The sequence below is a fragment of the Coregonus clupeaformis genome, unplaced genomic scaffold (assembly GCF_020615455.1).
Source record: "Coregonus clupeaformis isolate EN_2021a unplaced genomic scaffold, ASM2061545v1 scaf0072, whole genome shotgun sequence".
Taxonomy (NCBI): domain Eukaryota; kingdom Metazoa; phylum Chordata; class Actinopteri; order Salmoniformes; family Salmonidae; genus Coregonus; species Coregonus clupeaformis.
In genome coordinates, this window is record NW_025533527.1 from 588,569 (window position 1) to 602,500 (window position 13,932).

The window sequence follows — 13,932 nt, forward strand, 5'->3', positions numbered from 1 at the left end:
TCAATGATGTCGCTCTTGCTGCTGGTGACTCTCAGATCCACCTCTACGCAGACGACACCATTTTGTATACATCTGGCCCTTCATTGGACACTGTGTTAACAAACCTCCAAACGAGCTTCAATGCCATACAACAATCCTTCAGTAGCCTCCAACTGCTCTTAAACACTAGTACAACTAAATGCATGCTTTTCAATCGAACGCTGCTGGCACCCGCCCACCCGACTAGAATCACCACTCTCGACGGGTCTGACCTAGAGTATGTGGACAACTACAAATACCTAGGTGTCTGGTTAGACTGTAAACTCAACTTCCAGACTCACATAAAGAATCTCCAATCCAAAGTTAAATCTAGAATCGGCTTCCTATTTCGCAACAAAGCCTCCTTCACTCATGCTGCCAAACATGCCCTCGTAAAACTGACTATCCTACCGATCCTTGACTTCGGCGATGTCATTTACAAAATAGCCTCCAACACTCTACTCAGCAAATTGGATGTAGTCTATCACAGTACCATCCGTTTTGTCTCCAAAGCCCCATACACTACCCACCACTGTGACCTGTACGCTCTTGTTGGCTGGTCCTCACTACATGTTCGTCCGTCAAACCCACTGGCTCCAGGCCATCTATAAATCACTGCTAGGCAAATCCCCGCCTTATCTTAGCTCATTGGTCACCATAGCAGCACCCACCCGTAGTCTGCGCTCCAGCAGGTATATCTCACTGGTCATTCCCAAAGCCAACACCTCCTTTGGCCGCCATTCCTTCCAGTTGTCTGCTGCCAATGACTGGAACGAATTGCAAAAATCTCTGAAGCTGGAGACTCTTATCTCCCTCAATAACTTTAAGCATCAGTTGTCAGAGCACCTTACCGATCACTGCACCTGTACACAGCCCATCTGAAATTAGCCCACCCAACTACCTCATCCCTATATTGTTATTTATTTTGCTCTTTTGCACCCCAGTATCTCTATTTGCACATAATCTCTTGCACATCTAGCATTCCAGTGTTAATACTATTGTAATTATTCTGCACTATAGCCTATTTATTGCCTTACCTCCATAACTTGCTACATTTGCACACACTGTATATATATTTTCTGTTGTATTTTTGACTTTATGTTTTTTACCCCATATGTAACTCTGTGTTGTTTTTATTGCACTGCTTTGCTTTATCTTGGCCAGGTCACAGTTGTAAATGAGAACCTGTTCTCAACTGGCTTACCTGGTTAAATAAAGGTGAAATAAAAAATAAATTAAAAAAAGAGTCAATATCTTAACGTGGCCTTGAAATGTGAAGAGGGTCCAGGCTCCTAAATGGTTTGGGTGAAGTCTTATGAAGTTTAAAGAGCAACTGAAGCCAATAAACAAAGTATCTGGTAGAAAACGACCTATGCGACATCTATATTAGTCAGAAACATTTATTCTACTGTCAAAATTGACTACAAAGTGTAAATAAGATAATTTTTTCATAGTCAGTCTCGTCCAAAACAGAGTTTTGTGAAATAATTAGGATAAAATTGTATGTCACGGAATGAAGGGTACCGTAACAGTTTTCCTTGGGTTGGGTTTATTTAAATCCTGCCCACAGCTGGCAGCACCCAAGTATTCATCAATTCGGAGTGCAGCTGCACTCGACCCGATCATAATGCCCATGGTCAATTAGGTTTGACATTCAGGATTCCTATGGGGCTAGTTAGGGACCATCATTAAATTACACAATGTACATGGGACAATATTTTAAAATGTCAATAGTTCCCAATTTCAATTACTTAAAAACCTCAAACCAACTATAAATAGTAGAAATTCATATACAAATATTGAAAGCATTTAATAAGATGACTAAAATATGTGCAACATGAAAATATTGTTCCATTTACATTGTGCAATTCATTGACGGTCCCTGTCTAGCCCCAGAAATAGGCTATTCAAAGTCAAACAAATTTTGCTACAGTCACACACCGGCCGGCTGAAGCTAATTGGTGAAAGAAGTTGGCAAGCTTGCTAGCTAGTCTGGGCTACTTCCAGACACAAGACTTGGTTAGACTGTTTCAAGTTATTTAGATGGGTGAGTGACTGTAACTGTGTGTACTGTTTTGGCAGAGCAAAAGTACAAACGCTTCCCACGTTTGAACACAAACACAAGAGACACCAACATCAAAGCACACCTCCAAGACCCAAAACTCGTTCTGTCGCATTTCCTAATGAGGAGAATTGAAACCGAGGTTAAATCAGGAACTTCAGCCCCCGTTAATATCTTCTACACTTTATTTTTATTGATGTTGTAGTCCCCTGTAGCTCAGTTGGTAGAGCATGGCGCTTGCAACGCCAGGGTTGTGGGTTCGTTTCCCACGGGGGGCCAGTATGAAGATGTATGCACTCACTAACTGTAAGTCGCTCTGGATAAGAGCGTCTGCTAAATGACTAAAATGTCAAAAAATGTAAAATGTTTCGATGATCATTTGACCTCTTGAACTCCTTTTGCAGTGTAGTGCTCTTACATGAACCACTGTCTTGAATTCTTCTAACGGAAATTCTGTCTACTTCTGTTTTCTTGTCAACACCATATGTTTTATCAAGGTATTATCAATCTGTCCACTGTATGTAATGCATTCAATGTCTTTCCTATCCTCCTCACATACTTCCCTTCTCGGTCCTTCCTCCCATAGATCGCCTTCTCCCAACACAACAGCATCATGGACCTGGTACAGTTTTTCGTCACATTTTTCAGGTACGTACCATTTAGATGGAACTAAAAAGGCAAACAAATATCACTTTCTCCATGCTAAATCCCTTGCTGCTTAATAAAAAAGACAACAGGAGAAAAGTTCCGGAGAATTTGTGTTCCATGTGTGAGATAGCTGTTTGGCACCACCCGCATAATCTTACCTGTGGATAGTAGATATCTAATGAGTGACAGGAAGGGAACAGACCTACAGATGTAGGATCTTATTTTGATCACTCTTTTTTTTTGCTCGGAATTGCAAATTTGTAGTGTAAATAAACTTGTAGTGTATTTGAGTTTTTAAAAGGCTTCTAAAGTTTGTAATTTCCACTTAGAAATGTCAGACTTGATTTGCCCTAAAGAAACATTTATCAACCCCTACAAAAATGTCCATTCATTATAATCCACATAATAATTCATATTTCCTGTTGCTGCAGGATTATTTTCCTGCTGTAGCAAACTGGCTCAAGATCCTACATCTGTAATGGTCTGCTGTCTCCAGGCTAACTTCAGTTTCACTGAATGAGCAGACGGTGTGTTGTGTTCTGTGAGTGAGTTGTGTGCTGGTGTCCTCAGCCGGACGTGGGTAGCCTTTAGGCCACCATACCCAGATGTCATCATTCTGAACCAGTTTATGGTTCAGTCAAGTTGCTCCACTGTGTCATGTTTCGTAGTGGCACGCACACTGTCTTCCTTCTCACTCACTGTCGTCTTTCGCAAGCACCTTCTGAAGCATGCATTTTCATTTTTTGCAGATTTCTAGATATATTGTCATTCTCTGTGTTTATCCTCTGCTCTTACCATGCCTTGTTAAGTTTACTGCAGTGATCAAGTGCAGTTATAATTATATCACACTAAATAGAACCTTCCCTGTGCATCATGGGTCCTGTGTGATGCATCCAATTGGTAGTAGAAGCAGTATATGTGCCCCCCTGTGTTGCCTCAGTTGATAAGAGGCTTTAGGCAAAGGGGAAAAAATAGATCACATACAGTGGGGGAAAAAAGTATTTAGTCAGCCACCAATTGTGCAAGTTCTCCCACTTAAAAAGATGAGAGAGGCCTGTAATTTTCATCATAGGTACACGTCAACTATGACAGACAAATTGAGGAAAAAAAATCCAGAAAATCACATTGTAGGATTTTTAATGAATTTATTTGCAAATTATGGTGGAAAATAAGTATTTGGTCACCTACAAACAAGCAAGATTTCTGGCTCTCACAGACCTGTAACTTCTTCTTTAAGAGGCTCCTCTGTCCTCCACTTGTTACCTGTATTAATGGCACCTGTTTGAACTTGTTATCAGTATAAAAGACACCTGTCCACAACCTCAAACAGTCACACTCCAAAGAGAGAGCTGGGACCAAAGTAACAAAGCCTACCATCAGTAACACACTACGCCGCCAGTGACTCAAATCCTGCAGTGCCAGACGTGTCCCCCTGCTTAAGCCAGTACATGTCCAGGCCCGTCTGAAGTTTGCTAGAGTGTATTTGGATGATCCAGAAGAGGATTGGGAGAATGTCATATGGTCAGATGAAACCAAAATATAACTTTTTGGTAAAAACTCAACTCGTCGTGTTTGGAGGACAAAGAATGCTGAGTTGCATCCAAAGAACACCATACCTACTGTGAAGCATGGGGGTGGAAACATCATGCTTTGGGGCTGTTTTTCTGCAAAGGGACCAGGACGACTGATCCGTGTAAAGGAAAGAATGAATGGGGCCATGTATCGTGAGATTTTGAGTGAAAACCTCCTTCCATCAGCAAGGGCATTGAAGATGAAACGTGGCTGGGTCTTTCAGCATGACAATGATCCCAAACACACCGCCCGGGCAATGAAGGAGTGGCTTCGTAAGAAGCATTTCAAGGTCCTGGAGTGGCCTAGCCAGTCTCCAGATCTCAACCCCATAGAAAATCTTTGGAGGGAGTTGAAAGTCCGTGTTGCCCAGCGACAGCCCCAAAACATCACTGCTCTAGAGGAGATCTGCATGGAGAAATGGGCCAAAATACCAGCAACAGTGTGTGAAAACCTTGTGAAGACTTACAGAAAACGTTTGACCTGTGTCATTGCCAACAAAGGGTATATAACAAAGTATTGAGAAACTTTTGTTATTGACCAAATACTTATTTTCCACCATAATTTGCAAATAAATTCATTACAAATCCTACAAAGTGATTTTCTGGAAAAAAAAATCTCATTTTGTCTGTCATAGTTGACGTGTACCTATGATGAAAATGACAGGCCTCTCCCATCTTTTTAAGTGGGAGAACTTGCACAATTGGTGGCTGACTAAATACTTTTTTTCCCCACTGTATGTCAGAGGTTGTGGCTATGTTAACATGGTTGTGAATGTGTCTGTGTAAATGTAGGTTATGCATGTGAGGGTGCAAGGTCCATTGCATGTTTGTGTCTGCATGCCTCGGGGTGTGTGTGTGTGTGTGTGTGTGTGTGTGTGTGTATGCGCGCCTGTGTGTGTGTGTTGGCTGTGCTCCATTGATGTGTATAAGAGCTGAAGTGGCAGGGCGGCAGAGCTGCGTTGCCCCAGTGTGTGAGGAGAGCCCTGCAGGCTGAGGGTACAGCACACTGACATGATGGAGCTGGCACCACAGAGAGCGAGAGAGAGAGGGGGAGAGCGAGAGAGGGAGAGAGAGAGGGGGAGAGCGAGAGGACGAGAGAGATCTAGAACCTCAGAGTTAAATACTCTGTGCTTTGGTTCTCTTTCTCCAATCCTGAGTTAGTTAGTATGCAATCCTAGATTTTACCAGTCATCTTCTGGTTTCAGGTACTCTAACAACAGTTCAGTAGATTGATCATTTGACCCTGTTTGTTTGTCCCCTCTACATGCCTCTCCTGTAGCATCTCTCTTCTGTTACTCTCTTAGTACACCTGTTTGAGTGACTCTCTGTGTGTGTGTCTGGCAAGCTATATATATTTCTGCAATTATCTTTACTGTACAGTACACCTAGTCTGCCTATCTGTCTGACTCCTTGGGTGTCTGGCGCTGTGTGTGTTTGTGTGTGTGACTATGCCACAGTGCCTTCAAATCCTGCCTCCCTGTCACTGTGATTTGATATGTTGCCATGTCATTGCTGAACTGAGTGACTTCAGCCAGATAAAGTAGCTGTTGTCTGAGAGGGCCCCTTCAAAATAGACACCTGAGATGACCGGAATAATGAACTCTCCGGGGAAAAAGAAAGGTTGAGGTGTATGTTTCATGATTAACTACTCATGGTGTGATTGTGGTAACATACAGGAACTCAAGTCCTTTTGTTCACCCGACCTAGAATACCTCACAATCAAATGTCGACCCCATTACCTCCCGAGATAATTATCTTTGGTCATCGTCACAACCGTGTATATTCCCTCTCAAGCCGACACCACGACGGCTTTCAAGGAACTACACTGGACAATGGAAACATGAGGAATGCATTTATTGTAGCTGGGGACTTTAATAAAGCAAATCTGAGGAAAACACTACCGAAGTTTTACCAACACATTGCCTGCGCTACTCGGGCATAAAAAATTCTCGACCATTGTTATTCTCCCTTCCAATACGGCTACAAGGCCGTCCCCCGCCCTCCCTTCGGCAAATTAGATCACGCCTCCATTCTGCTCCTCCCTTCCTATAGGCAAAAACTCAAATAGGAAGTACCCGTGGTAAGGACTATTCAACGCTAGGTCCCATTATGCCTGGCGAAAACCAAACACTGCATTCCACAGTTAGAACCTCATACCAACGGTCAAGTATGGTGGTGGTAGTGTGATGGTTTGGGGATGCTTTGCTGCCTCAGGACCTGGACGACTTGCCTTAATAGAAGCAACCTTGAATTCTGCTCTGTATCAGAGAATTCTACAGGAAAATGTCAGTTCATCCGTCTGTGAGCTGAAGCTGAAGTGCAGCTGGGTCATGCAGCAAGACAATGATCCAAAACACACAATCAAGTCTACATGAAAATTGTTAAAAAGCAACACATTTGAAGTTTTGAAATGGCCTAGTCAAAGTCCAGACCTAATCCCAATTGAGATGTTGTGGCAGGACTTGAAACGAGCAGTTCATGCTTGAAAACCCACAAATGTCGCTGAGTTAAAGCAGTTCTGCATGCAACAGTGGGCCAAAATTCCTCCACAGCGATGTGAGAGACTGATCAACAACTACAGGAAGCATTTGGTTGCAGTCATTGCAGCTAAAGGTAGGGGGGATTACTTTTTCACACAGGGGAATTGGATGTTGCATAACTTTGTTAATTAAATAAATAAAATAAGTATCAATTTTCTTTATTTGTAAACTCAGGTTCCCTTTATCTAATATTAGGTTTTCGTTGAAGATCTCATAACATTCCTTATCAAAAATATGCAAAAATAGAGAAAATCAGAATGGGAAAAAATTATTTTTCACGGCGCTGTAGATTTATACTCCGGACTCCGACATTGCTCGTCCTAATATTTCTATATTTCTTATTTCCATTGGAGCTAGGAACACAAGCATTTCGCTACATCTGCAATAACATCTGCTAAATATGTGTATGAACCAATAAAATGTGATTTGATGTCCCTGCTATAGACATTTTAACAGCTTATGCCAGTGTTTCCCAACTCCAGTCCTCCAGTACCTCCAACAGCACATATATTAATTGTAGCCCTCAACAAGCACACCTGATTCAACTTGTCAACTAATCATCAAGCCTGTGACGAGTTGAATCAGGTCTGTTTATCCAGTGCTACAACAGAAATGTGTGCTGTTGGGGGTTCTTGAGGACTGGAGTTGGGGAAACAGTGGCTTATGTAGCTGCAGACAATCTTTTTTTATCCTTCCTTGGTATTAAGAAGTGGACTTTATTATTTTGGTTGTCTGAGTAAGGAGAAGTTTGGATGAGAAAAGTGTGGAGCGCGGGACTAAGGCTTGACACATGAGGGGAAACACTTTCACTATATTTGCGCTATTTGCAGGTGAAAATGTTATGTTTGTCATTTAAGTCACAGAATCTCCTATCTCCTACAGTACAGCTTATATGTAACACATGCACGCAGGAGAGAAGAGGGGGGGAAAGGTTGGAAGGTTCTCACTTCATTTGAACCTCACACTAAACTCTCAACATGAAGTAGCATTCTAAAGCCTTGTTTACACTGCAGGCCTTAATGCTCAAGTCAGTTTTTCAAATCCGTTTTTAGAATACTGACTAAACAGCAAGTTACAAGTGACCAAATCGGATTTGTTTGTGTTCAGACAACAGTCATTGGCTGACATGGCTATGCTAGTTGTCATAGTAACGACGGGTGTGTGTGCAGTGGTGTAGGCTGGTTGTTGGTGGTGCTCGTGCTTCTTATCACTTATCAGTTATGTAGCAAGCTACGGTGACAACAATGCCTGCCATGGACATTTCCCAGTTGCTTTGAATGTTCAGAATTATAGTGTAAGAACACTTTTAAAGCCTCAATAGATAAGATGATCCAACTTTCAAAACCAGACATTTTTGGCTAGCCACAGGACAGTCAGCTAGCTAGGTAGCTACTGTAGCTGTTTAGCTTTCTAGTAAATTCACTAATTTGTTTGTAAACGATTAACAAGCTAGTTAGCGACCACGTGTTCTTGTCAAACTGTCAACAGAGTAGCTAGCAAGCAACAAGATATGCCAAATAATAGTCTAAAAAACACTTGAGGGCAAATAAATCAGATTTGACCGTTCAGGCAAGTCGCATGGCCAGAAATCAGACTTGTATCTGAATTTAAACCACCTACGAAGGTGGTTTGAAATGTGGCTTTTTGGCTGTTCAGACTGCAGGAAAAAGAACGGATACAAATCAGATATGCCAAAAAAATTAGATTTGAGTCACTTCAAACTGCCAGTGTGAACGGCTTAAGAGACTCTGATTAACTGCTAAAAACTAATTTGACCAGCTTTTATCTGAAGAGTGGTTACTCTCTATCATTCACCCTTTTCAGAGCAGTTCCCTAAATGAGCAAGAAAAATTGTAATATTGAAGGAGCGTTTATGGTGCCTCTCCTCTTTGGCCCCAATGCTACTGTAATTGGTGACATTGCAGTTCAGTTTGGTCCAATTACTCTTTTCCTCTCTCTCAGCTGATTAGCAATCATCTCTCCTTCTTTTCTCGCTCAAATTCAGCACAGAGACAATATACAAAGCTAAGTGGCTATTAAGCCTCTTTCAGCTGTCTCAATTAATTCAAAATGTATCAACACTGTGCCACTGCGACCTGAGGGATACTCCAGGCAGTTTGACAAACAACACTGCTTCGTGTGCTCTTTGTCACAGATAGAAAGGTAAACAAATTGGGATCGTCTTATCCACTGTTTGGTCTCCCTTAGAAATCAGCCTATGGTGTACAGATGGAATTGGGTTGTCTTTCTTTTGGTAATTTGTGGATTGTGTGCTGAGGATTGAGTATCGATCGTGTACCTTGCTGCTGGGTTTTTGTGCTATGTTATCCAGTGGTTGGGATGATTGGATGTCTTTTAAACCCCTTCCCCATGTTCATGTCCATGTGATCCACTATACTGAACCTCAGCCCCTCAACACACACACACACACAATTATACATAAACTGAGTGTACCAAACATTAGGAACACCTGCTCTTTCCATGAAATAAACTGACCAGGTGAATCCAGGTGAAATCTATGATCTCTTATTGATGTCACTTGTTAAATCCACTTCAATCAGTGTAGATGAAGGGGAGGAGACAGGTTAAATACAGTGGGGAAAAAAAGTATTTAGTCAGCCACCAATTGTGCAAGTCCTCCCACTTAAAAAGATGAGAGAGGCCTGTAATTTTCATCATAGGTACACGTCAACTATGACAGACAAATTGAGAGAAAAAAATCCAGAAAATCACATTGTAGGATTTTTAATGAATTTATTTGCAAATTATGGTGGAAAATAAGTATTTGGTCACCTACAAACAAGCAAGTTTTCTGGCTCTCACAGACCTGTAACTTCTTCTTTAAGAGGCTCCTCTGTCCTCCACTTGTTACCTGCATTAATGGCACCTGTTTGAACTTGTTATCAGTATAAAAGACACCTGTCCACAACCTCAAACAGTCACACTCCAAACTCCACTATGGCCAAGACCAAAGAGCTGTCAAAGGACACCAGAAACAAAATTGTAGACCTGCACCAGGCTGGGAAGACTGAATCTGCAATAGGTAAGCAGCTTGGTTTGAAGAAATCAACTGTGGGAGCAATTATTAGGAAATGGAAGACATGAAAGATCACTGATAATCTCCCTCGATCTGAGGCTCCACGCAAGATCTCACCCCGTGGGGTCAAAATGATCACAAGAACGGTGAGCAAAAATCCCAGAACCACACGGGGGGACCTAGTGAATGACCTGCAGAGAGCTGGGACCAAAGTAACAAAGCCTACCATCAGTAACACACTACGCCGCCAGGGACTCAAATCCTGCAGTGCCAGACGTGTCCCCCTGCTTAAGCCAGTACATGTCCAGGCCTGTCTGAAGTTTGCTAGAGTGCATTTGGATGATCCAGAAGAGGATTGGGAGAATGTCATATGGTCAGATGAAACTAAAATAGAACTTTTTGGTAAAAACTCAACTCGTCGTGTTTGGAGGACAAAGAATGCTGAGTTGCATCCAAAGAACACCATACCTACTGTGAAGCATGGGGGTGGAAACATCATGCTTTGGGGCTGTTTTTCTGCAAAGGGACCAGGACGACTGATCCATGTAAAGGAAAGAATGAATGGGGCCATGTATCGTGAGATTTTGAGTGAAACCCTCCTTCCATCAGCAAGGGCATTGAAGATGAAACATGGCTGGGTCTTTCAGCATGACAATGATCCCAAACACACCGCCCGGGCAACGGAGGAGTGGCTTCGTAAGAAGCATTTCAAGGTCCTGGAGTGGCCTAGCCAGTCTCCAGATCTCAACCCCATAGAAAATCTTTGGAGGGAGTTGAAAGTCTGTGTTGCCCAGCGACAGCCCCAAAACATCACTGCTCTAGAGGAGATCTGCATGGAGGAATGGGCCAAAATACCAGCAACAGTGTGTGAAAACCTTGTGAAGACTTACAGAAAACGTTTGACCTGTGTCATTGCCAACAAAGGGTATATAACAAAGTATTGAGAAACTTTTGTTATTGACCAAATACTTATTTTCCACCATAACTTGCAAATAAAATCATTAAAAATCCTACAATGTGAATTTCTGGAAAATATTTCTCATTTTGTCTGTCATAGTTGACGTGTACCTATGATGAAAATTACAGGCCTCTCTCATCTTTTTAAGTGGGAGAACTTGCACAATTGGTGGCTGACTAAATACTTTTTTTCCCCACTGTAAGTATTTTTAAGCCTTGAGACATTTGAGACCTGGATTGTGTATGTGGGGTATGGTAGTACCAGGCGCACCGGTTTGAGTGTGTCAAGAACTGCAACGCTGCTGGGTTTTTCACATTCAACAGTTTCAGTATCAAGAATGGTCCACCACCCAAAGGACATCCAGCCAACTTGACACAACCGTGGGAAGCATTGGAGTTAACATGTGCCAGCATCCCTGTGGAAGGCTTTCGACACCTTGTAGAGTCCAAGCCCCAAACAATTGAGGCTGTTCTGAGGGCAAAGGGGTGTACCACTCAATATGACGAAGGTGTTCCTAATGTTTTGTCCACTCAGTGTATATCCATCCCACCCAGCCCTCCATCCACCCCAGAACTGCACATGTAACTCATTGGTTTGAATCTCATTGGTTGCGGATGACTTAGCTAAAGCCATTAATGTATATGTGTAAGAAACCCCAAGAAGAGTATGCTCCACGACAGGGACTGGAATCAGCTTTCACGCTCACCTCCCCCTAATACCTATAGAATAGCGACAGTTAGCCCTCTCCTCTCCCCATTAGTGCAGTAAGCCGCCCCGTTTTGGATTAATTGCTGGCTGAGTTAATAGATTTGATGTGGAATGTTGGACTGATTGTGCTTTGAAATATGGCCAAGACAATGAGCAGTGTTGGAGGGGAGGAAGATTCTGTTCCCAACCATCCTAGTTACACTCCTGACAGCAATATGGAGCTACAGCCATCATAGGGTTGTGTGAGACTTGATTATTTAGTTATTTTCCCACAGTTTTAAGACATTGGTGAAGAAGTCGGTCATAGGCTATTCTGGTCATATTTAATCAAACCTGTCATAGCAATTTTTATGCCATATCTACATTTTCACAATATTGCATGCACACGAATGGTTATAGTGAAAACTCGAAGTATGTACCATACAGTTTTCTTTTTTACTGAAGAATGTGTTTGTTTCATATGATTGTGTTTTGCTTTTCATGTACTGTGTAATCAATGTGTATATAGGTACAGTTGAAGTCGGAGGTTTACATACACCTTAGCCAAATACATTTAAACTCAGTTTTTCACAATTCCTGACATTTAATCCTAGTAAAAATGCCCTGTCTTAGATCAGTTAGGATCACCACTTCATTTTAAGAATGTGAAATGTCAGAATAATAGTAGAGAGAATGATTTATTTCAGCTTTTATTTCTTTCATCACATTCCCAGTGGGTCAGAAGTTTACATACACTCAATTAGTATTTGGTAGCATTGCCTTTAAATTGTTTAACTTGGGTTAAACGTTTTGGGTAGCCTTATGTCGATATAGGACTCGTTTTACTGTGGATATAGTTACTTTTGTACCTGTTTCCTCCAGCATCTTCACAAGGTCCTTTGCTGTTGTTCTGGGATTGATTTGCACTTTTCGCACCAATGTACGTTAATCTCTAAGATACAGAACGTCTCCTTCCTGAGCGGTATGACGGCTGCGTGGTCCCATGGTGTTTATACTTGCGTACTATTGTTTGTACAGATGAACGTGTTACCTTCAGGCGTTTGGAAATTATCAAAAAGGATGAACCAGACTTGTGGAGGTCTACAATTTTATTTCTGAGGTCTTGGCTGATTTCTTTTGATTTTACCATGATGTCAAGCAAAGAGACACTGAGTTTGAAGGTAGGCCTTGAAATACATCCACAGGTACACCTCCAATAGACTCAAATGATGTCAATTAGCCTATCAGAAGCTTCTAAGGCTATGACATCATTTTCTGGAATTTTCCAAGCTGTTTAAAGGCACAGTCAACTTAGTGTATGTAAACTTCTGACCCACTGGAATTGTGATACAGTTAATTATAAGTGAAATAATCTGTCTGTAAACAATTGTTGGAAAAATTACTTGTCATGCATAAAGTAGATGTCCTAACTGACTTGCCAAAACTATAGTTTGTTAACAAGAAATGTGTAGAGTGGTTGAAAAACGAATTTTAATGACTCCAACCTAAGTGTATGTATAATAATAATAATATGCCATTTAGCAGACGCTTTTATCCAAAGCGACTTACAGTCATGTGTGCATACATTTTTACATATGGGTGGTCCCGGGGATCGAACCCACTACCCTGGCGTTACAAGCGCCATGCGCCATGCTCTACCAATTGAGCTACAGAGGACCACCCACTATACATACTTCAACTGTATGTATAGTGTAATTGGTGTTTATTGATGTGCTCATGCAGGGCATATCTGATAAAGAGAACATGGTCTCAGCATGACTCCCTGCTTGAATAAAGGTTAATAAATAAAACAGTAAAAAAAAGTACTGTATTTGGTACACCACTAACTAGGCAAATTCCTCAGTCTGATAGTTGATGTACTAGTGGTTTTCCAGAACATGTGGTGAGAGAGAATATCCACAGTCTTTATGCTGGCTTGGCTTGGAAATGTCACACTAATTACAACTCTTTAGTCCTTTATGATGTGGTCATTGCTACTGCGGTATTTTCTAGCTCTACACGGAAGGCGTTGTAAAGATAGCGATTGTCTTGGACTCTTGTCTCTAATTGACTTCCAGCCTTGGCGGTTTGGTGCGTTGGCCTCCAGGATTTGTAAAAGCTCTGGTTGAAAGACCGGCTTTGTGTGATCTAACCTCCAGATGTCATTGGCATTAGGGTAATTCTGTGTGACAGTGCTTTCTGACACAGGTCCAGGAATGGCTGAAGGATTGCAATATTTGCATGGAGCTGACCCTGCAGATAGCACTACTGGGTGATCTGAAAAGTCATAGTCAATCGATCAAGAATATAATAATACTTTTAGCAAAAATGTTTATTTTCAATTCACAAACTGTAGAAACAATGAGAATAGAAAGGTTCAGAACTTTTGTAAAACATCATAGTACAGTTGA

The 13,932-nt window shown here is 41.7% G+C and overlaps 1 protein-coding gene across 2 annotated transcripts in view; it reads left to right on the plus strand.

The window, feature by feature from the left end:
• The window catches only part of LOC121553711 (attractin-like protein 1), a 332,670-nt gene that overhangs the window by 215,536 nt on the left and 103,202 nt on the right, over positions 1-13,932 (plus strand). For both annotated transcript variants that reach the window (XM_045213019.1, XM_041867035.2), the window contains one exon: positions 2,667-2,728. In XM_045213019.1, the coding sequence (XP_045068954.1) occupies positions 2,667-2,728 (62 nt within the window). The remainder of the gene's footprint in view (positions 1-2,666; positions 2,729-13,932) is intronic.